Below are 25,201 nucleotides of genomic sequence, written 5' to 3'. Positions count from 1 at the left end.
TGAATATGCAGCGACCAGGCAGTAAGTAGATGTTGAGTCACACTGTAATATAAATAGACCTGCACAGAGGGTCACATGCCTGGTCTTACATTCTGCATTGAGTTTACGCCTGATAAAATAAACCATCCGCATCAAGTCATTGTTTGGATGCAGTTGGAACATTCCTTCTGCTGCTCTGGTATTTGCCATTTGGTGCTGTTTGCTTTTTGTTTTACTGTCTTTCATTTCTGTTTATTTAGTTGTGGGGAAAGTGCGTGTGTATGTGTTTTTAAATAGTCTAGTACTTTTAATAACGTGTATATATTTAGAAACATGGGAACTGAGGCTACTTTACGTCTGCAGCAGTTATTATCCAAGATAGTACAAAACTGGAAATCTGCAACAATTCATAACAAGTGATCAAACATGGTTTTCCCCATCTGACTTGCACTAAACCACAGTTATGTAACCTGATATAAGTCCAGGGCCACATGCTTGGCCCTATCATTTGTATAAAGATGCACTTCCCATCTTAATACATGGCTGCATAAAAAATATATATTTAAAAAAAAAAGCCTTGTGACATGCCCCACGTGCTCAGTCCCCATACTTTAAAATTGTATTCAGACTTGAGACTTCCCTCAGGTTCACTTAAATAATCCCTCATACCCCCACCCACTTTTCACTACTAACTGATGACCATTAATTTCGTAATGCCCAATAATTTCCATGTCGTCATCAAGTGAGCGTTGCACCTTACAAAGAGAATAACCATAAAATATCTAAAAAAAATAAAACAACATAAAAATTCAGACCGTACGGGGGCACAGATCAAATAGTGTGATAATTATACAAGTGAATAAGTGACTGACAAAAACAGCAGCATTCACTGATAATAGTACTCTGAGGAGACAGGCAGAAAGATCAGATAAAGTGGTAATGAACTGGGACAAGTAACCATGAGGGTGGAGGGCCCTGCTTGTGAGCGCTTACTGTAGGCAAAACTAAGACGTTAGCTGGAGAGAGATAGGGTGGGTAGGGGGTGTGAGATACTGTAGGAGTATGAGGGGTGGACTTTAAGGAGATACACATTTAAAGCCCTCCAGCCTGGTAGAGATTCATATGGCAGGGGAGCAAGTTGAAGATTAGTGGAGCAGTGCAGGAGAAGTGTTGGATACAGGAGTGGGAGGACGTACAAGCAAGTAGGCAAGGCAATAATTGGGGGGGGGGGGGGGGAAGACTACAGTATATGGCACATGGGGCAGATGTATTAACCTGGAGAAGGCATAAGGAAGTGATAAACCAGTGATATGTGCAAGGTGATAAAGGCACCAGCCAATCACATCCTAACTGTTAATTTACATATTGGAGCTGATTGGCTGGTGCCTTTATCACCTTGCACATATCACTGGTTTATCACTTCCTTATGCTTTCTCCAGGTTAATACATCTGCCCCCATTGAGATGAGACTGGAAATTGAGATTAGGGGTAATTGAGTGGTGTGAACGGAAGTGTGAAGGGCTTAAACTGGATTCTATAGCGGAAAAGGAGCCTGTGAAGGAGAGGAGGGTGAGCAGAGGTTGAGTCAGAGCAGTGAGATAACCGATGCAGTAAGGTTAGATTGAAGGGAGGAGATGTGGGAGAGAGGAAGAGCAGAAGGTAGAAGGCTGTTAATAAGGGTGTAAATAAGAGATTTCGTAGCCTCCAGGGTCTGATCTTCACCTTCACCTGCAGCCCCAGCATCGGCTTATTAATAACCGTTGGAGCAGGGGCATAAACCTGGAAGGAGCTCGAGGGTAGATCAGGCTGCTGGGAAACCGGTGGCCATGGGGTGCCATCAATGCTGTAGACGGGTAAATTGTTTATTTTCTGTGGGTTACTGCGCATTGTACACTTTTTGTTTTTTCCCCGTCACTGTTTGTAGATTCTCCTCCCGGAGTGATTCAGTATATCATAACTGTGCATACCCCATTGTCATTCGCTTTATTCTTGTGTCTTTGCAGTTTGCCGGGACTTTGCAGTTCTTGAAGATGGGGCACTGGCTCACTGCTTGCAGGAACAGGAAAGTGAGTTGTGTGCTTGCAGTAACAGCAGGACTTTCCATTACAGCCAAAGAGATGAAATAAAAGTGTCTGTCTGTTTGGACAACAGTCCCCATAATTATTTATTCTAGAAGTGTGGCAGCAATTCATGATACACTATGTCGAGAAAAGTGATTGAATACCCCCCCAACAGCCGCGCAAGTGAAATGGTGCGCTCCTGAAGGTATAATACATGTAGAGGGGCACTGATTAGATCATGTGCTAATGAACTGGCTTACCGGAAGGAGCTATCTCTGTAGGCTGCTTGATGTCATGTTTCCAGGGTGACGAGAAACCCGGATGGACTTGCCAGCTCAAAATCCCGATCTTAAACCTGCTGAGAACCTCTGGGAGGTATTAGAGTGATCAGTGCGTTCTAGACCGACTGGACCTTCACTGTCACAGTTGGTCACTGTTCTTAAAACGGAATGGTAAAACATACCACCTGCTGTTGTCCAGGAACTTGTGGGCAGTTTGCCAAGAAGGGTGTCTGCAGTAATCACTGCACATGGTGGACCTACAAAGGAATGACATCCGTAAATTCTCCGATTTATTTGCTGCCAGTGTACAATCATTTTTGCCTGCATAGTGTATGTAATGTGGTAGTTTGGCCTAAATCAACAAGGGTGACTTGTGACCAATGTAGTTTGAGATATGGCCGAGCCCCATGTTGACCCAAGAGTTGAATGTCTGGGTCATAGTTGGCTGTGGCCACCGCTGTCGGTCTTTCTGGGTTCATTGCAATTTGTTAAAGGGGTCCGATGATGGCTGTCACTCGGTCAAGTACTTAAAAAATTCTATGTGTGTTTTTGTTTCATAGGTTTACAAAAATCCAGTCCAATTGTTACTGTATTAGAATATACTGTATAAATGCTTGTACATGAATGGTTTCAGGTTTTTTTTCCTTGCTTGCATTCGGAGCCTGGGCATGTGGTCCACGCAAGAGTTCCTAGTAAATTATGGATAGACCACGCCCTAAGTGATACGTAATGCTGATCGGATGGTCTGTTCAGCATATAATATGAACGTCTTACTGTTGGGAACATTCCTCGCATAGTCCTGCTCAGGTGATAGCAGCTCGAGGAAAGCGTGCAGAAGCAATAACTGAGCCTTTCCATAGTGCATTCCATTGTAAATATGCCTTCCAGTGCAATATGTCACACTCTACTCTCTCTCTCTCCATCTCTGTACCAATCCCTCAGTTGAGCAGCATTATGCTTCTAACATCCGGAAGAATAAGCTGGTCCAGAAGGACATCCGTATAGCCAAGAAACTCCAGGATGAAGAAGATAAGCATTGCAAAGTCTTTAGCCTGGAGAAACAGAAGCAAATGTGAGTGTGTGATGTGTGTGCGGAATGAGACTATTGCATGACCTAGTCCTATTCTAGGGATCTCATAATCATGACCTACGAAATTGGACCACCTCTGTAATTATTCTCGCTCTGGCCACACAAACCCTTACCTGTGCTCTCCTTTTCGTCGCCATTTAACGTGTAACAGTTGAAGCAGCCTATTCCCATCCTTGCTCTTAATTTAGGCTCACCTTGTGTTTATAGCGTGGTAAGATTTTACATTGAAAAGTGTTTGAAAGGTAGGAACACCTGGGAGCCGTACGCTAGTAATAGTTTTGAGGCACTGTCTTGTACGGGTGGGGAGCAAAAGATTGACGGTTAGGTTAATAGGTTGACACAAGATTATCTATCAGGTCTAAAGGTCACCATGCAAGTGGTTGACACACAAAAGGTTGACTGTTTGTTTATGTTAGTCTAACCCTAAGCCTCCCCTTGGTGCCTAAGCCTAACTCCAGTCATAATCCTAAAAAACATGAAAAACCATGTGTCGACCTTTTCTGTGTTGACTGTCTATCTACCATCCGGATACTGTGTTGTAGAGCTCCCCGGAAAAAAACCTTTTGAAATAGAGAAAAAATAGACATTATTTTCGACTGCATTTGAAGCTATTGTATTTGGATTGATATGTGGCTTGTAATGGCCAGTGGGACTACAGTCAGCGCACATGGGGCCTAATTCGGACCTGATCGGTGCTGTGCATTTTCGCACAGCAGCCGATCAGGTCGGATCTGCGCATGTGCCGGTGCCGCAGTGCGCCGGTGCATGCCAGTCAGCCGACGGCTGTCTCAGCCCTGCGATCGCCTCTGCCTGATTGACAGGCAGAGGCGTCCGCCGGGAGGGAGGGGGCGGGCCGGCAGCGTTCAGGCGCTATTTTAGGGGCGCAGTCTGGGCATGCAGGCATGTCCGGACCGTGCGGGGGGCGGGCCGCGGCGGCTGCGTGACGTAAATTTTGCACATCTACGATCGGGTCTGAATTATCCCCGTAGATTGTTATGTAACGCTGCTTATGTAATATGGGGACAGACGCAAGTGAGGTATTTCTGGTACAGTTCTAGCTCTGACCTTTGACAATTTTCCGATAATTGCTGTTTTTCGTTCTAGAAATAGGAACACACAAAAAAACACCTTTTTTATAGCAGCTTTGGGAGGAAGAGGATAAAAGTGCAATTACCAAAGTGTTTTACATCAGTATACATGCAGAGATTGAGGAGATCCCAGTTACGACTGACCTGAACCTATAAGCCCACATACAGCCAACTGCTTAATGGTGACAGGGAAGTGGATTTGTACACACCTTACTGCTGCTACCTCCACTACAGTCCTTCTGGGCAATCCACAGCTATGCCCTGCCACTTCCAGCTGAAATAGTCACATGACTGTGGAGAAGTTCCGAGCCTGTTGAGTCCTTTGAGTATTGACACTCTCAGAGCTGTGATCGGAGAGATGCTCAAAGGGTCTCATAGGCCTGGAACCTTCTCAGAATGTGGCTAGAAGTGATGAGCTGACAATACGATGGGCCCCTTGGCGCAGTGACGGGTGGAGGTAGTCTGTAAGCAGTATTTGGGATTCCTGTGCATGCATTGCAGCTTTTATTTCCCAGCCACTGTCTTTTTTTTTTTTCCTGCATTGTTGTTTGCAAAATGTGTAGCACGGACGGTGTAGTTGATAGCATTACTGCCTCACAGCACTGAGGTCATGGGTTCAATTCCCACTATGGCCCTAACTGTGTGGAGTTTGTATATTCTCCCCGTACTTGCGTGGGTTTCCTCCGGGTACTCCGGTTTCCTCCCACAATCCAAGAATATACTGGTAGGTTAAATGGCTCCAAACAGAATTAACCCTAGTGAGAATGTGTGTGTGTGTACATGTAATAGAGAATATAGATTGTAAGCTCCACTGGGGCAGGGGCTGATGTGAATGGCCAAATATTCTCTATAAAGCGCTGCGGAATATGTGTGCACTATATAAATAACTGGTAATAATATTGTTTTGTAAAGACAATCTCGTTTGCATGACATCCACTGGTCTTTGCTTATGTAGAGTGAATGTGTCATTTTATAAAGGACTTTAGTGGTTTCTCTTATTTGTCTGCAGTGAAGAGTTAGACTCTGAATACGCTCGGGCTATTCAGGAAGAGCTGCAGAGGAAAGCACAGGAATGCCTGCAGAGAGAAGAAGAAGACAAGGTAATGTAAGCCATAGATATAGATAGATAGATATAAGTTATCAATGGAAAATGTAGTCTAATAATATGGTGAAAATCTGACGAAACGGCCAACAACCAATTGGATCTTTCATTTGATCAGCCCATTCTGAAATATGGCATCAGATTGGTTCCTTTGAGTTACATCATGTACAGATCGACGACATTGCTGCAGTCACGACCAAGAGCCCCTCTTGGTGCACCCAGGTCCTGTGAATCTAGTGTCGGGCATCCTTTGTTTTTGTTTTTTTTGCTGGCAAGTTCAATTGTGCTCCGAATACACACTCTGTTGCACACATATATACACATGTTGCATACCAAATTAACCTGCGCAGTCTCTAGAAGCGTCATAGTCGCAGCTAACATGCATTTTCAGCAAAAAAAGATGCCAGACTTTAGCAGAGTTGCACGGGACTTGGCAGCTCACTCGTGCCAGGCAACTCGCGCTGCGTGACGTATTCAGGCGAGACGTATGAGGACGCATCTATAGGTGATACAAGCAAATCACTGCAATTGCATTCATTACCAGCTGCTAGGGACTATTGGGACAGGACACCCATATCCTATTATATCACACTTCTCCAATATGGACTAGATAAACTTTCACGTAGAATGTTGATTTTGTTAAATGTTCATTTTAAATATTATTTGAAAAATGTAACTTGTGCTTAAAGGAGCATTGAACCCCCAAACTGAAATTTCCATATATAAAGCATTTGGGTAAAAGTGGTATCCTGACACTCTATATAACACCACCTTAAGGACTGTGTCCTGGCTGCATTACATACAGTTCAGAAAGCTGTGACGGAGTAACTTTGACATCACCGGCCCCGCCCACTGTGATGTGACAACCAATCCGCTTTTGGCATTTTTGCAAACCTGTCTCACTAGTTTAGTTATAGAAGTACCACCCTTGTAATTTGTCACTTTGGCTGCAGAGAGGTGAAAGTCAGCGATGATGGATTTATTTACAGTAGTTAATGTTACGTGTAGATTTATTTAGTTCAGGACACGCATGGATTTATTTAAGTTTGGTATACACACTTTACGGCGGGCTGAATTCGCACAAAAGAGTTTCCAACCCCATAGAGTTCCGAGCAGCGAATTGGGGCTGATTTCAGCCTGCAAAGGGTGTGAAATCGGGTGCTGTTGAAGGCGTTGAAATGCTGCAGCAATGGCACATCGCACCCTTCGCTGATAATTGTATTGACCCTTTGGAGTCCTAACTATACAGTCTCATGTAACTGGCCAAATTCACAAAAGGAAGCTCCGTAAGAATCATGAGTCAAAACAATTTTTATTCCACATTTTCCGCAAATTAAACGTTTACAAAAAAGTTAATAAATAAGCAACTCCTTGTTAAAGCTGCATTTACCACTGTTTCAGATAAATGACAATATAAAGGTCTTGAAAAAAGAGGACACCATTGTCTGCACGTGTCCTTACTATTGTCCATCTGTATTTAGCAAAATGAAAGCATTAGAGGTTTTAAAACATTTAACACTAGGAGCCCTCATTTTTGGGTGTCCCCTACCCTCATATCTGTGCTTCAGGCAACACTGACAAGAACCTGAAATCACGTTCACTCACAACTCACAAAAGGAGGCTGAAGTGTAACAAACGGCTTGTTTATAAATACACGCAAATACTAATAGGCTGGTAAGACAGCACTACAGTAAAGCAGCATACACACGGTGTGATATGGCAGAAAACATGGGGGGGAATTCAGACCTGATCGTTAGCAGGCGATTTTTGTCCTGGTGCGATCAGATAATCGCCACCTACAGGGGGAGTGTATTTTAGGTGTGCAAGTGTGCGATCGCATGTGTAGCAGAGCTGTACAAACTCATTTAGTGCAGTCTTTGCGCAGCCCAGGACTTACTCAGCCGCTGCGACCACATCAGCCTGTCCGGGACCGGATTTGACGTCAGACACCCTCCCTTCACAAGCTTGGACACGCCTGCGGTTTTCCAAACACTCCCAGAAAACGGTCACTTGCCACCCACAAACACCTTCTTCCTGTCAATCTCCTTGCGAATGAACCCATCGCTGACTGGTGATCCCTTGTGCAGCCGTCTGTCGCGCCTGCGCATTGCAGTGCATGCGCAGTTCGGATCTGATCGCCTGCTGTGCGAAAACGCACAGCAGCAATCAGGTCTGAATTACCCCCCCCTAGTACATATCGCACCGTGTGTGTACAGCTTGCGAAGCTGATGCACGCTCCTGCTGGGCCGGTGTCAAAAGAAAAAATAGACACTGCAGGCAGGTCAATTTTCATTGTATTGTGTACAATCTAGATTCTAGTATAGTCAAAATTCTATATAGTCAAAATTGTACATAGCCAAAATGGCACCGTGTGTATGTTCAATATCAATGGTTCTGAGCTCCGGAGAGTTGAAGGGAAATCACAAAGTCAAAATCGGCCTTTAGGGAGAATTGCACCGTGTGTAGGCCCCTTAGATCAACATTAGGCTAAATAGAAAAGAAATAAGCCAACACTCGGTTAAACCTGTATTATTACAGTATAATTGTTGTATGTGTATAAAACTAACAGCTCTTTTATTAATTTGATTGCTCTATAATATATATATTTTTTTTTTATGAATATTTGACTGTGTGTGTATACTGTATATAATCTCCTTACCCATCTCCTCTGTTGGGATAATTACATACATTTATGATTTTGTCTATTAAATCTGTAAGCCCCTACGAAATAAATCATATGGCCCACATTTATCAAGCCTTGGAGAGTGATAAATTGCAGGGTGATAAAGTGCCAACCAATCAGCTCCTAACTGCCATGTTACAAACTGTGTTTGAAAAATGACAGGAGCTGATTGGTCGGTACTTTATCTAAATAGTCACAGGCGCAGTCAGCCTGGAGTGATCTATACGTTATTTACAAAAGATTCGGGAGCAAACCATGAACGACATATACATCTCTATAGCTCCTGTAAGTGACGCTGTAGTGAGTACTCGGGAGTGTTATACAATGTGCCTTTTATGGAGTTTACTGCCCAGGGATTAGACAGAGGTGTGGTAGGAATTATGTCTTTTTTTTTTTTTTGCCAAGGAAGAGATGGAAACTCCTGGTTTTCTTGCTCTCAATATTTTCTTTGTCACAGACGTCTTCTCTGGAAGAGACGGATGTTACTGTCTGGATGCCAGGTCTCCGGTGCCTGTGTAAACAGATCTGTCTAGGAAGCTCGGAGAACTAAGATGAGGAGAACACTTGTTCGTTGTGGAAGGCATGCTGCATCCTTCCCACTACAATATCAAACATGAGCAGGTCTGCCGGGCTCTCACCTCTGCAGCACCATGTGGAAATGCATGCTGGGGACTCCCACTGATGATGTCACCGGTGCATGGCAGTGGCGTGTTCTGTGCAGTGCAGATCATTCCTGGCCCTTCCTCCATTAGACATGGCAGTGGCAGGCAGCTGGCAGACTAAGGCGTAAATTTACTAAGATGGGAGCTCTATTAGCAATAGCAATAAATCTTCTTCTACTAGCACCTTCTAGAAGATAATACTGGGAATCTGGTTGCTATGGGCAACAACCCATCTTAAATAGTAAGTATACCCCTAAGGGGTCTATTTGCTAAGCCTTGGATGGAGATAAAGTACCAGCCAACCAGCTTCTAACTGCCATGTCACAGGCTGTGTTTGAAAAATGACGGTTGGTACTTTATCTCGTCCACATTATCTCCATCCAAGTCTTAGTAAATAGACACCTATGTTGCTCTCTCCAACCTGTTCTTGTAGCTTTGATTACCTGTCTGTGCTTTTGCTGTCTTCAGCTCTGTTGAGGCTTGGCCGGATCTGGAATGTTGAGTCTCTACTTGGAGAAGATAAAAGTACAATTGCCTGGGCTGTACTAGTGGTGTGCGGGCAGTGCCATCTCTTAGACTATGTGGAGGGAGCATCAGTCACTGCCCCATTGGCACCTTCATTGGTTTTTCTGGGTACCTGAACGGCATCCTGGAGAGCCACCCAGATCTTCCTTAGGAGACTGGATCTATGGATTCATGTTTAAGCCAAATTCTGACCCGACCATCTATGTCACAGCAGAAATGGAGATTTGTCAGACCGGTTAATGATGTTCCAGTCTTCACCTGTCCAATGTCTGTGTCCGTGCCCACTCTAGCCTCTGTTTCCCATTCTTACCGGATGGGATTTATCCCGGTATGATCTTCCCTTGCTTTTGCCCACACACTTCAGTTTGAGAATTGCTGTCACATGATTAGCTGATTAGATAATTGCACTAACAAGCAGGGGCACCTCATAAAGTGGCCACTGACTGTATATACTTTATATAGCATTTGCTGCATTTCAAGATGCGCCAGATTCTACAGGGTGGCTTTCAATAGATCTACAGTAAATAGTCAATAGGCTGACCCCCATATGACCGACGTGCTAAGGGTCAACTGTGTCTAAGGTTGACACATGGGGGGGTTTTCTTCAGTTTTTGGCTTGTCCTTTTGTATGTTTCGGCATACAGATGTGTCCTCGTTCATCTTTGCTGCAATCACTCCGCACAGCCCCTCTTTGCACGCCAGGTTGTGTGAGAATCTTCTGGCTTGTTTTTTGTGCTTCTTAATCTCGACACAATGTGACTAGGACGCACAAGGAGACTGTGCTGATTAATGTGATACGTGACGCTTGTACAGTATATCTGTGTGTGACTGAGTCTCTGAGTGCGTGTGTCTGAGTCTCTGAGTGTGTGTGTGTGTGTGTGTGTGTGTGTGTGATGAATGTCATATTCGTTTAGTAGTAAAAGGGGTGTGGCTTAATGGATCGACAATGTTATGGTCCCATTGTCAAATGGTCGACACCAAATGGTTGACAGGGTCAAAAGGTCAACATCACAATGGTCGACACATTTTTTTTGTGTGCCAAATCTTGTATATTTTATGTTATGTGACTACCATCCGTGCAAACATCTACCCGTGCGGACTCCATTTGGGCTTGGTGGCATGCTCCTCTTCTCTTGCCACGGGATCCAGAGGATAGGTCGACAGTCAATAGGGCGACACCATATGGTCGACATACATCAGTTCGACATTGACAAAAGGTCAACATGAGGTTTATGTTTTATAATTTATAATCCGTGGGCTCCGATTGGGAACTGTAACCTGTGCAGCGGTAGCGTAGCGAGGCACCTTGCCCGAAGCTTGGTGAAGCGAAGCGGTACACTTATTGGGGTTCCACATGCTAATATGGAGAAAATGACACATTACCTTAAACTGATGTCAATCTTTTCTCAATGTCTGCCTTGTGCATGTTCACCTTTTGGGGTCAACCTTGTGTACTGCATCCGCTCGCCACAGGTTACTATTCCCAATAGATGTCCACGTGGTAGATAGTAAATCAAGCAGATGTTGAGAAAACGTGTGAAAATGCCCCCAAAAAATCTGTCGACCATTGTCATGCCAACCTTTTATTAGTAAACCTTTTTTGATCTGTCAATCTTTTGCAACTGGTGACCGATACATTGTCGATCTATCATCCATACCCCCATCTGTGTCACCCCTGTCTGTCTGCCCCCCCTCTTTAGAATGTACACTCTCACGAACCGGGCCCTCTCCCCTCATGTGCTTATCATTCTCTTACTTAAACCATCTTCGACTGCACCAAATCCCGCGGTTTTCTGCCGCCCTGGTCCTTGTGTCGTCTGCTGATGCAGCTATGTTTATTTTTATCGTCTTCAACTGTAAAGGTGCATACACACGGAGCGATATAGCTGAAAGATTTTGACTATATAGTCAAAATCGCTCAGAAAGTTAGTACATATGGCTCTGTGTGTACACAGCCAGCGATAGTGATGCGCATCCCCTGCCAGGTCGCTATCGCTGCTAAAAATAGACTGTGCAGGCAAGTCAATTTTGGCTATGTCGCTGGAAAAGAAAAAGCATCCCTTTGCTTAAATGAGTTAGCCAAAATCGCTCATAGGGGGTCATTCCGAGTTGTTCGCTCGTTATTTTTTTTCTCGCAACGGAGCGATTAGTCGCTAATGCGCATGCGCAATGTCCACAGTGCGACTGCGCCAAGTAAATTTGCTATGCAGTTTGGAATTTTACTCACGGCATTACAAGGTTTTTTCTTCGTTCTGGTGATCGGAGTGTGATTGACAGGAAGAGGGTGTTTCTGGGCGGAAACAGGCCATTTTATGGGAGTGTATGAAAAAACGCTACCGTTTCTGGGAAAAACGCGGGAGTGGCTGGAGAAACGGAGGAGTGTCTGGGCGAACGCTGGGTGTGTTTGTGACGTCAAACCAGGAACTACAAGCACTGAACTGATCGCAGATGCCGAGTAAGTCTGGAGCTACTCAGAAACTGCTAAGAAGTGTCTATTCGCAATTCTGCTAATCTTTCGTTCGCAATTTTGATAAGCTAAGATTCACTCCCAGTAGGCGGCGGCTTAGCGTGTGCAAAGCTACTAAAAGCAGCTTGCGAGCGAACAACTCGGAATGACCCCCTTAGTCAAAATCGCTGGTAAAGTTAGTCAAAATCTCCTACTGCCAGTTCAAGGGAAATCGCTCAGTCAAAATCTCTCATAGACCAAATCTCTCCGTGTGTATGCACCATAAGTCCCTGCTTCCCTGTTTTGATTATTTATGTACTTTGTAATTGGACGCTGTGGATCCCTTGTGTCGCCATATAAATAAAGGCTAATAATAAAAGATACCTAGTTAAAGTACTAAGAATGTCTTACAAGTAATAAATAGTTTTAGCGCACTGGCACAAAGACTTGAGTTGTTCCCGCTGGTACCACACTACATACAGTACTGTAAGATGCAGTGAAAGGTTCATGTCGCTCTTTATGAAGTGACCCTTGCATTGGTAAATCAGCTTGTGGAAACTATAGTCTATTGTGTTTTAACCATATTATAATTTTTATTTTTTTTATTTTATCTTTTTAGTCTGCATTATGATTCTGTGCGTTTTCCTGGTGCTGTGGGCGAGGTCACACAGGTGCTGTGCACAACAAGGGAAATGATTGGTCCATGTGTGATGCTCCATATTACACTGTACCACAAATACCCCATCAGGGTGCAGCAGTAGTGTGCGCGGTGCCGGCAGCAGGCGTGCCTGTGTGCTTTACATGCCAGGGCCGATTTGTAGTCCCAATCTAGCCGTGACCTGGAATGTGCTCCTTAAACACAGCACATGACCCCTATTACCAGTCTTCTCTTTCCCTACAGCTGAGAATGTATTAACTGGATTATGGGAGCTGGTATTTTATTACAGCTTTTTTGGAGTATATATTTTTTTTTTTTTAATTAAAAAAAAAAGTTTTAGATGGTACAATAGTAAAATAAAGGCAATTTAAAAGCAACTATCTAGATTAATTGAGATGTGCTTCTAGTATGTCAAAGGGGTTCGGTATGGTGTACCGCTCGTCGGGATGCCGATGGTCATGTGACCGGCGCCAGCATCCCGATAGTGAAGATCCCAACGTCTGAGGCGGTAGGCATTTTTACCACAACCCACCTCCCCTACCCTAACTCTCTAAGGGTGGTGGTATGTGCTAACCCCTAGGTGGGTGGGGAGGATTGCAGCTAGGGCTATTTCCCATACCTCCCCTAGTGCCGAACCCTAACTGTGACCCCGATACTTACCTTTTGGGCTGGTGGTCTTGCGGCGCCGGTCTCCTGAGTGGTGTCTGGATTACGTTTTCTATCATATGACCACTGGCATCCCATTGGGATGCTAAACACATCCCTGTCAAAGAGAGGCCCTACTACAGTGCCAGGACAGGTATGGGAGGACTAACCATGTTTGATGGATGAAGCCATTTTCAGCAGGTTGCTCCCTATAGGTTCACTTAGTATTGCCACAGAAATGTACTTAGTACCTGAGTGATGTCACTTGTCTGAACAATATTCAGTAGAATATTCACTAGCAACCAATGACACCACCTATGATGTCGTATGTACTGTGCAAAGAGCTAAGCTCTGTTAACCTGGATATTGCTTCTGCCTTCAGTTGATCTTGGTGACCAGTGGACTGTTAGAGAGGCTTCATGTTGCCAGTAGTTGCAGCATCCGAGAGACGTTCTGAATGCGCTGTGATTTATAAATCCGGTCTCCGCGTTGGTTCTGTCTGTCCGCTCTGTCAAGCCGCACATTTGTAAACCTATTCCTAATTTAGTGTTAACTGTTTTTTTTGGGGAGGGTGGATGAGTCTTGGCAGAGCGTGGGTTGTAGCCGGACAAGCAGCCGGGAGAGTCTGAGTCAGTCTGCAGGTTTTAGATGACACCCTCATCTGAAATGAATGTCTACCTGGGGAAAAAAAATAACTTGAAATTTTAACTATTGTGGACGGTTATTATTTAATTTGCAGCTGTAGTTTCTGTTTTGGCAGAATTATATTATAATGTGTGTCGTTGCGTTTGCATGAAACACGATCTCTTGTAATTTATATGAAATATTGATTGATTTCATTAGTTTTGGAAGAAACTCAAAAGTTCCTTGCAATATACCCCAGAACACAGATGGGTAACCTGTGGCTCTGCTGACTCTTGTAGAACTACTAGTGCCATATGCAGGGGTGTCCTCATAGATGGGTGACGAGGTAGGTGACAAAGGCATGACTGCAAACCTGGTATTGCAGGGCACAATGTTCTCTTTTGTAATTAGTCACAAGACTACATAACATTCAATAGTTAAAATTCCCCTGCAATTGTGTATAGTCACGTGATGATAGCTGGAAGTTCCGAGCTTCCTTTGCGAAACAAAAGCTTTTAAGTAAATACAGGATCTCACTAACATTGCAGAGATAAAATATATTCTGTAGAACACTCGTTGGCCTGTGCGCTCTCGGCCAGATGGGGGGGATGTAGCTTGTTTGACTTGGATTCTGGAAATTCCTATCAGTGTGCCAGAGATTTGTGCATGGCGAAGAAAAGGCACGGCCAGCTTTAAATACTCTTAGCTGCTATTAGATGAATTTAAGCCTAATGGGCTTTGCTGTTCCAAAGCTTGAGAGCTGAGGTGTACTTCTACGCCACCTGGTGGCGCCACCTCAGAACTTCAACTGCTAGCAATGTCTGGGGAGATTTGTAAAAGAGTTTGTAGCAGTTGTAGTATTCGGTTTTATATTTTACTGTACATGTGTGTTTTTTATACTGCCTGATAACACCTCATTTCTGGTCTGAATAGCAGTAGGCCCCCCCCCCCCAGGTCTTGTCTTGAACAACATCTCCGATCCTGTATAACCTCACCTCCCCCCCTGTCTGCCTTATCCGCTATTTCTCCTGTCCCCTTATACTATTTTTGATTGTCATGTTGTCTTATAATTATCGTGTATATTTTATGTATTCAGTTTATCATTGTATGGTGCTGCGGACATCTCTTTGCAATCTAAAAAGAACTGATGATAATATCTAGGAGCCAGGAAAGAGATCTTCAATAGAAAAATCTAATTTGTGAAGACCCCTTCTGCCACTTGTCACTAAGGGGTGGATTTAGATTTTGTACACAGTGCCGATGTTCACGCAACGGAGCTATTATTGGTAGACTGTGCATATGCCGCTCCCACCGAGGAGTGGGCGTGTCACAGACTCTTTCAGGGGGGTGCGTGTATCTGCCTGCAGCTGCGATCGTGTACGTAAAGAAAGCGGCTCAAAGCATCACTGCCCTGCGCGGCCATTCTGCATGACCATAGGCTCACGCGAGGAGTCCATGTTCCTAGTTTCTGCATCGATGTTGTGTACTCAGTTGCTGAGGACCTTGCAATGGCTCCGGTGGGTCTCTATGCTTTGCTGGGCAGCTGCTTCACTTGCCATGATTAACAAGAATATTGACAGAGAACATCATGCACTATCCAGAATGAGAAGGTGGTCAATATTGGGTAATAGGTTTAAAGGATGTGTTGCTGGAGAAGTCCTCAAGACAATACCTGTATATTAGGGACCACTATGCTACCAACACTATCAAAGGTCTGACAGTACAGAAAGATGAGGTGGGCAGGGCTTGACGAGGCAGTTCACTATGAAGCAATAATATTCTCCTATTATTTAGACAGGTTAGTACTTTATCTCTCTCCAAGCTTTGATAGGTATGCTCCCTCGTGTGTCTAGCAGTAGTGAGCTGACCACTCACTTCATCCATGTCAGCAGTGGCTTGTAAATTGATGGGCTGCATGCCTGTGAATTTTTGCTCGGCATACAAAATGGCCGCCTGTGCTCTGTGCAGACATGAGGTAACTTTCAGGGGAATATGCAACAAACCGTAAAGAGGAAGTGGAGCAGTTATCCACTGCTAGATAAATTATAGCAACAAATTAGCTTCTAGGTCAGTATCTAAAATGACAGAAGCGTTATCTCTAAGATTGATACATCTCCCCCCCCTCCCCCTCTTCACCCCATTGTTATGGGTATTCCAAAATCTAAACGTATTTCTTAGAGGTATGCTTACAAAATGCACCACCAAAAAAATGGTTTTCTTCTATTAATTCTATTAATAATGTTTTTTCCTGCATTTGGTCTCCTCCATGTCTGTGAGGGAAGCAGCGTGATATCCTGCGTGCAGAATACAGTACTTCCTCTGGTTTTCTCAGTTAAAATTGATTTTTGGAAACTTATCAGCATATTTGTTCTGTGAGATTGTCTATTTATTTTGCATAGATTTCCTGTCATTGTGTTAGGTTTTTTTTTTTTTGTGATGCCATTGGATGATCTAATTACGTTTATTATTGCTAAGAGTGCACAGCAAGTAATGCACTTTTATATGACTAAAGGGCTTTAAATAGATTATTTGGCATGGAGAATGTTTTGGCAATAAGAGTCTACGATTAGGGTCCATTAAAGTGAAAGTGCCCAATATCTGAGACAAGACTTCTTTCTCCGGCAGGTTCCACAGGTTATCAACAGGATAACAATGGGATATGATGGAGCGACAGCGGATTAGCACCAAACGATCACAAGCTTTCAGGCCTCCCAGGATGCAATGGGCCCGTCCATATATCCCTGCCCACTGGCTCAGGCAAATCAGTTTTTTGTTTGGTGCGGCAGGAGCCGGCCCATGGTCAGAGGACTGCTGTTCTATGGCAGCCCTAAGCTTTCTTATTTTATTTTTATAGTCTTACTATGTTTTTGAGCGATCTTTCTTAACAGCGTCTTATACGCATATTGGAAAGAGTCGCTGCAACAACTCTCCGCCGGGTCGCAACAACGCTTACCCATGTGTACAGTGCTGTCTCGGCAGACGTTACCAGGCTGTAGGAGGAGCACGGGGAGAAAGTAAGGCATCGGTTCCCCGTAGTCAGGTAATACGGACACAGCCGCACTATATTGGAAGGAGACTACCAAACAGTAGCTGACGCGCCACCACCACGGGTGCTCCAGCGCTAGGCCTTAGGGATCATAAGGCACCAGGAATAGAATGAGGCTGCGATCCCTAGGGATGATGTCAGCGGTGGGGAGTTAGACGCTCTCCTGGTCGCCCCTCCCCCCAGTTCATGACCAGTTTCTGCGAGTCTCCTGCCATGAACTGTTGCCTCATTTCCGTCTCAGACGCTACCACGAGGGGTCTCGGTCGCAGCATAGGCTGCTGCATCTGTGTTCACTAAGTGCTACCGCGAGGAGACCCGGTCCCAATACAGGCGTATGTATGGCCGGTGCATCTGTGTTCACTAAAAGTTCCCGGAGCGGCGGTGTACACTAGTAGCCTCTGGATCCACTCAGCGTTCGCTAACATATTGATTGATCTTGGAAGTGAGGTGAGTCTCCCTGTGTCCCACTCTACTGAGTACGGGTTATACAGCACTAAATTTCTATCTACTTTTGTCAGTATGAATAGTTAAATTTAAGTGCCTATTGCATAGGAGTCTGTGTACATTACTGTGGTTTTCTTCGCATTGCGTCTGAATACATTAAGATCTGTATAAAACAGAATTCAGTAATATGTACTCCAACATACTTTAAAATGTGTTCGTAGTTGATTATGTGCTCATATGACTAATATATAACGTGACTGACTGCTAGTGTGATTGCTGACTTTTATATATGTTTGTCAGTTTGTCTTCTCATCCTCAATGCTGGTGCATGGGTAAGGATCAGATTGATATCAATTTAGAACAATAAAGTGGTTACAGTCACAATGTGTAGTACACTGTGAAAGTGCTGATTATTTATCATGTCTAAGAGCGGCAAAAGTGATGAAAGTACACTTATAGTAACACCAACACTCATATCATGTTGTCTTGCAAAAACTGTGTTATCCTCTCTGATCTGGTACAGAATGGCTTATGTGTAAAAGGGTTTGCTTTTCAGCATAATACAAGGCAGATCCCTGATCTACGTCAAGTACAGATAGATCCCCCTTGGGCAATGTTTGCACAGACCTTGTCCAATATAGCTGAAAGGTTAATTCCTACAGTTTCAATACCAGGATTAGGGTTCACTATTAACCCATACATGCAGCTCTCTACATACGGTATCCCCAACAGCTTCTCCAATAAAACAAGCTGATAAACAGAGTGTAAATAAATCATCAACTGCACAGGCTACACATGATGATTCACCAGACGATGAAAGCTCTACATACTCACCTTCTACCTGTTCTTTGTATTCTGAAGTAATCAGCTCAGTGAATATAGCTGAATTAATGAGAGCAGTAAAGGCTTTTCGGTCCTTAGAGGATTCAGCAGAGCATGTATTAAAAATAAGGTACCTATGTTTAAACGTTCCCAAAAAATAGGGCCTCCTCATGGAGGACCCCAGCAGCTGATGGAAATTATGGAAAAGGTTTGGGCTATACCCAATAAGGAATATAGGTTCCCAGTAAATGGGATTCCAAATATCCTTTTCCAGCTGGGGACTGTTTAAAAATGGGAGTGCCTCCTAAAGTAGATATGCATATCATTGATAGGCGAACATCTATATGGCCTTTGCCGTCAACATCAAAAGAGGGATGGTTTTCTGAAAACCATATTGTCTCTATCTGGGGCAGTCATAAGGCCAGCCATGACTTCACCTTGCAATCTACAGCCACACCACACTGGATTGGCCCAAGCTCACTAGATTTTGGAAGCTAGGCAGTGTTGGACCTGGTTAGTTCTTGGATGGGAGACCACTTTGGAATACCAGGTGCTGTAGGTACACTGGGCTGAGGTACTGTAAGACAGGTTTTCAGCGCCTGCAAGGGAGCAATAATCCCATATAGCTCATATAAACACTAATGTGCTAGGGCATCAGCATTAACAATAGCTGCTCTCAGAGCAGTTTTTGCTTACATACATGGAAAGCTGATTCAGAATCAAAGAAGGTTCTGGAAACTTTTCCTTTGGCTGGAAGATTCTGTTTGGGAAGGAGTTAACAGATATTCTGGAGTCAGAAACAGACTAAAAGAAGGTCACGTTTCCTTCCACATATAACCCCAAACCTAGGGCTCCGGTTTCGGCCTTGTCGGACATAAAGGAACGTAACAGCCCCAATACAATAAGTTTGGTAAGGCAAAGGCAACCAGAGGGCCAGCTTCCAAACCAGAGGATAATCCATCAGCATGATGGTGCGGACCTCCTTCTGGGGGACCCTAAAAGGATAGGGGGCCAACTTCTTCAGTTTGCACAGATCCGGTAGCAGTCTACAAACAGATGCCTGTGTGCAAGAAGCGGTATCTCTAGGTTATGCTTTCCCTTTTAGAAGCATCCTCGAAGGTTCTTCTGTTCCAGTCCGTCTCAGGTAGAGGCGAAGGATAGTGGTTTGCAAGAAGCAGTTCAGAAATTGCTTTTGTCAGGAATAGTCATTCAAGTAACCCCTGCACAATAGGGACAGGGGTTTTTACTCAACCGAGTTTGGGTTCAGAAGGATCCTTTCACCCCATTCTCAAAATCCAAAACAGATAAGTTTGGGTACCACAGTTCACATGGAGACGTTGCGCTCCATAGTTTTTGCATGTAGCCAGGAGATTACATGGTATCCCTGTATAGTCAGGATGCTTACCTACAGGTTCCTATAGCACTGTTCCATCAGTGTTATCTCAAGGTTCACCATCCTCCAGCAACATTTTCAGTTCCAGACCTTACCCTTTGAGATAGCCACAGCCCTCAGAGTATGCACCACAATTATGATGATTATGGCAGCTTATCTCCGCAAGAAGGGGATAAGAAAATTGCCATACCTCGACCACCTTTTTTATCCTAGCATAATCACAGGAAAGGCTTCTGTGCCATCTCCAACAGACAATGACTTGTCTGCAGAGACACGGGTGGTTCATAAATTGGGCAGTCATCTCTGGTTCCGCCACAATGGATAACTCACTGTGGGGCTGTACTGAATTCAGGTCTGCAGAAAATTGATTACCTCGGAACAAGCTATCCAAGGTACAGTCAAGTACTCAGGAGTTGTTACACAGTCAAACAATATCAATCCACGCAGCTATGCTACTGAGGGGTTTGATGGTGTCAACATTCGACATGGTGGAGTATGAACAATTCCACTGAAGACCTCGGCAGCGTCTGATTCTGGCCAAATGGAATGGAATACATCAGACCATAAAGAAACAGACTATGGTACTTTCAAATAAGGTAAGAAAGTCATCATCCTGGTGGCCACAGACATCCCATCTAGACAAAGGGAGAACCTTTTGGATATCAGATGGGGGATCCTGACAACAGATGCCAGTCTTCAGGGCTGAGGAGCAGTGTCCGGAATGGACCACAGAAGAAAGTTGCCTGATAATATAAATCTGTTAGAACTTCGGGCCATATACATGGCAATGATTCAGGCAAAAGACACCCTTTAAGGAAGACCAGTCCAGATCCGCTCGGACAATTTAACGGCAGGGGCGTACCTCAAACCATCAGGGTGGAACGCGCAGCCAAACAGCAATGATGGAGGTAAGTCACATACTAAAGTGGGCAGAATTCGATCTTCCAGCATTGTCCGCAGTATTAGTTCCGAGAGTCCTAAACTGGGAAGCGGACTTTCTCAGTCGACACGCCATTCAAGCAAGCGAATGGGCTCTACACCTGGAAGTATTTCAGACTCTGGTAGACAAGTGGGGTTTGCCCGAGATAGATCTCATGGCGTCCCGTCTGAACAACAAAGTGCCCACATACGGGGCAAGAACAAAGGATCCCGGAGCGAGCTTTGTTGACGCCATGTCAGTGAAATGGGATTTTCATATGGCGTATCTATTTCCTCCGATCATCCTGCTACCAGGGTGGTGAGGAAAATAAAACAAGCAAAGGGTGCCAAGATTCTAATAGCTCCGGCATGGCCCAGAAGGCATTGGTACACAGATCTGCAGAGAATGTCGATGGATGCTCCACTTCTGCTCACTCAACGTCCAGATCTACTAATGCAGGGTCCTTGTTATCACAGGCATCTGGATCGACTATCATTGACGGCGTGGCTCTTGAAACCTCTATCCTGAAGTCAAGAGGATTCTCGCTACAGGTAATTCAAACAATGCTCAGAGCGAGTAAACCCTCCTCGGCTCGCATTTATCACCGAATATGGTAGGCCTATATTCATGGCGCAGTGAAAGAAATCTTTCCAAGTTTCCAGGGTCTTAGATTTCCTTCAGGCAGGAATGGATAAGGGTTTGAAGGTGGCTTCCTTGAGAGTACAAGTATCAGCATTGATTATATGGTTCCAAAAGAAAAATGCATACTTTTTCAAGGGAATGCTGCGCCTTCAACCTCCTTTTGTTCCTCCTACAGTGCCTTGGGACTTAAGTCTAGTCCTCAAAGCCCTTCAAGTGGGTCTTAAATGGTTGACAGCTAAAGTTCTCTTTCTACTGACTATGGCATCAGCTAGAAGAGTGTCAGATTCAGGAGCGCTGTCATGCTCTCTTTTTTTGTTTTTGTTTTTTTTTGTTTATTCAGATAAAGCAGTTCTCAGAACTAGGTCTGGGTATCTTCCTAAGGTGGTGTCTAAATTCCACCTTAATGAAGAAATTGTAGTCCCATTTTTTTTTTTTCAGGTATCGGGACTTTCTGCGGGAGATGCATTGCGGGACGTAGTCCAAGCATTAAGGATCTACGTGGATCGCACCAGTGCCATCAGAAAGACAGATTCTCTTTATTTTCTACGGAATTCACAAGAGAGGATGGCCTGCTAATAAATAGACGCTGGCTAGAGGGCTTCGAATTACTATTTCGGAAGCATATTCTCAAGCGGATCTCCCTGTTCCGGCTAATGTCTCTGTTCACTCTACTCGTAAGGTAGGTCCTTCATAGGCAGCACAACATGGTGCTTCAGCAGAACAGATACAGTATGTATGGCAGCCACATAGTCTTCCATTAACACATTAGTTAGACATTATGCTTGGATACTTTTGCCTCTCATGACGCTGAATTCAGGCGTAAGGTTCTCCTGTCGAATCAGGAGCGTCCCCACCACTAAAATTGCTTTGGGAAATCCCATTGTTATCCTGTAGATAACCTGTGGACCCTGCCGGAGAAATATATGTTATGGTAAGAACTTAACGTTGATAACGGTACACAGGTTCCACAGGGATCCCACCCTGACGCACCTGATTTGAGGATCTTGCTACTCACTAACCTCTTCCTTCTTGTACGGAAGGGTGTGCATGTGTGTTCTTCTCACCTGATTAGGGCTCTACATGATGCTCCTGCCTAGATGCTTTGGAATCCAACTGATTTGCCTGAGCCAGTGGGCGGGGATATATGGACGGGCCCATTGCATCCTGGGAGGCCTGAAAGCTTGTGATCATTTGGGGCCAATCCGCTGCCCGCTCCATCATATCCCATTGTTATCTTGTGGAACCTGTGGACTTAGGAGAAATACCGTTATCAACGGTAAGTTCATACCATAACGTATATATTCCCTCTAACTGGCCACACATGCACTAAATGGCAAGTGTGGCCATAATCGTAGGTGCACCATTTTAGTGCTGGCTAGGACCCCCTTTTTCCCCCCAGAGCGACCTGAATGCTTTGGGCTATGGATTGCAGAAGGAGATGGAACCATTCCTTAGTCTTCTCCATGGTAACTTGATGGCCTTATGCCGTTGCTGCAGATTTGTTGGCTTCATATTCATGATGCAAATCTTTGGTTTCACCTCATCTTAAAGTTGTGGCGTTTGGATTCAGATCTGGTGACCATGGAGAACACGGAGCTCCTTGTCATGTCGTGGATCCAGCTCGGGGTGATGGGTGCTGTGTGACATGGTGTGTTAGCCCGCTCAAAGGAACAATACTCTGCAGGCTGAGGGACAATACTCGGCAGGCTGGAGCATTTAAACCTTCCTATATCTGTATAAAAGGGCTAAGAAAATGTCCCAACACTATTTCACCAGCACCTATTGTACCTGAACCACGACATAAGCCAGGACTGATCCATCAGGTTGAGTACCGGGATTTGTCATGGCAGACAGTGTTATTCCAATCTTCCTATGTCCATTGTTGCTGAGCACGTGCCCCCTGTAGTTTGAGGTTCTTGGCTGACAGGAGTGTGGGCTGACGCGGCTGTATCCCATTTTTTGGAGGTCTACTGCAACACATAGGATACCCCATGTTGAATAAATAATGGTCCACTGCAAGCATCAGAGATATCCGCCATGGACTGCTGGTACAGCCAGCCTCATCGATTTCTAAGGGGTTGCAATGTTTCCGTACGCAGCAAGTTCTGGCAAGCAAATTTTCCGGTGCTTCTGCATGAGAGTCAATGCCATCTATTGAATGGTGTTGTCTAAAGAAGACTATGGACTATTTTTTACACACACAGCCCCAGATAGAGGCAGTTATGAAATCCCGAAGGTCTGGAGACGGACACCGGAATCCTGACAGCTGTGCTTGCCGCGCTTTGGGCTCTCCACACTATTCTATTCCACTTCGGGTGGTGGCGTGGACCCTCACCCGAGTGGGAATACTGTGCTTCGGTCGGGATTCCGACCGCCGGCATTCCCGCCGGGATCCCGCCGCTCGGGAAATGACCTGCGTCCCCCAGAAAGGGATCTGAAGCCCAGAAGACATTTTCATTTTCTGGAACAGCTTTTATTGGCCCTATTCAAAAAAATGTTGATAGTTGAATTATTTCTATGGTTTTGATCCAGACTAAGCAGTGAGCACCCACTAGTCTCAGTAGGTTCCTGGCATCCAGTAGTATGCGCATGGAAGAGTTTTACTGGCATTGACACGAACACTACTATCTGAGGGATAATGCAGCCTTTTGTTAGGTGCTGAACCAGTGGTTTATTACTCCTTCTCTGATAAAATAATCTACTTCTCACTGTACCCATTAAACAATATATTGACGTAACCGCAGTGTTCTTTCTGTGCTTGTTTATTTTCTGGAGGCCCTCCTCCGTTCTAGGTCAGTCTGCAGCCAACTGTATTGGTGCCCACCTGAAACCTTACATTACCATCAGTAGTTGGTCACACTATAAAACAAAAACATCATTGCATATGGGTGGTCATTCCGAGTTGTTCGCTCGGTAATTTTCTTCGCATCGCAGCGACTTTCCGCTTATTGCGCATGCGCAATGTTCGCATTGCGACTGCGCCAAGTAAATTTGCTATGAAGTTTGGTATTTTACTCACGGCATTACGAGGTTTTTTCTTCGTTCTGGTGATCGTAATGTGATTGACAGGAAGTGGGTGTTTCTGGGCGGAAACTGGCCGTTTTATGGGAGTGTTTGAAAAAACGCTACCGTTTCTGGGAAAAACGCGGGAGTGGCTGGAGAAACGGAGGAGTGTCTGGGCGAACGCTGGGTGTGTTTGTGACGTCAAACCAGGAACGACAAGCACTGAACTGATCGCACTGGCAGAGTAAGTCTCGAGCTACTCAGAAACTGCACAGAGAAGTCTTTTCGCAATATTGTGAATCTTTCATTCGCAATTTTGAGAAGCTAAGATTCACTCCCAGTAGGCGGCGGCTTAGCGTGTGCAATGCTGCTAAAAGCAGCTTGCGAGCGAACAACTCGGAATCACCCCCATGGTCTCTGTCAGTCATATAGAAGTAACGCATTTTGAGTTATAGGCACACAGCACCGTGTACCACTCAGCAGGTGTTTACAAAGATCTAAACTACTGTATGCTGATGGAGAGTGGTTTGGCTCTGTATTGCCATCTATTGGCCAAAAGTGGTACTGTAACAAATTTTACTTTTTAAATTCACAGATTCTGTTTTTGTTACTAAGGGCGATCCCGAGCCGTCCACAGCCTCCCCAAATTGGCGCTGATGCAGAGATGAACATAGGCCTGTTTGTGGAGCACATCTTGTGTGCATTTGACCTGTGAATGCTCAGAGAATGGGCACACCAAGTATATGTCATGTAGAGCCATATGCATTAGGTTGCATCTATACTGACGGCCAGCAGTGGCTCCTGACTAATTGTAGTAGGGGGGCTGCTGCTACCCCCATGCTCGGAGAGGAGACAGCCATCCTGGGGTCCCACCACCTGCACAATGTATCTGGGAGGTCCTTGGACAGACGCTGCTGTGTGACTGCGCATGCGCAGACACCCGTATTTTATGGACTGCATTGGCTGCAGCCCATACAAGCCGGGTTGGGCTGCGTGAAAGGCAGGGAGTGGTTTCCTTAAGGAAGCCAGCTCTCTGCTTCTCGCAGTCCGGACTGGCAGTCCCGGAGCGAGGAAGTAGCAATAGGAAGT

The 25,201-nt window shown here is 44.9% G+C and overlaps 1 protein-coding gene and 1 pseudogene across 3 annotated transcripts in view; both read left to right on the top strand.

Annotated features, from left to right (window-relative positions):
- The window catches only part of LOC134966656 (trichohyalin-like), a 241,249-nt gene that overhangs the window by 164,145 nt on the left and 51,903 nt on the right, over positions 1-25,201 (top strand). For 2 of the 3 annotated variants that reach the window (XM_063943565.1, XM_063943564.1), the window contains exons 3-5: positions 1,983-2,045; positions 3,263-3,392; positions 5,508-5,598. In XM_063943565.1, the coding sequence (XP_063799635.1) occupies positions 1,983-2,045; positions 3,263-3,392; positions 5,508-5,598 (284 nt within the window). Of the gene's footprint in view, positions 1-116; positions 179-1,982; positions 2,046-3,262; positions 3,393-5,507; positions 5,599-25,201 lie in introns of those variants that run through there. The other variant, XM_063943566.1, reaches the window with a different exon arrangement.
- LOC134967167 (5S ribosomal RNA) lies at positions 18,599-18,717 on the top strand (annotated as a pseudogene).

This window comes from Pseudophryne corroboree, chromosome 10 (genome assembly GCF_028390025.1).
Source record: "Pseudophryne corroboree isolate aPseCor3 chromosome 10, aPseCor3.hap2, whole genome shotgun sequence".
In the NCBI taxonomy this organism is placed as follows: domain Eukaryota; kingdom Metazoa; phylum Chordata; class Amphibia; order Anura; family Myobatrachidae; genus Pseudophryne; species Pseudophryne corroboree.
The sequence above is the reverse complement of the archived record's forward strand: the minus strand, read 5'-3'. Positions and strand labels throughout refer to the sequence as shown.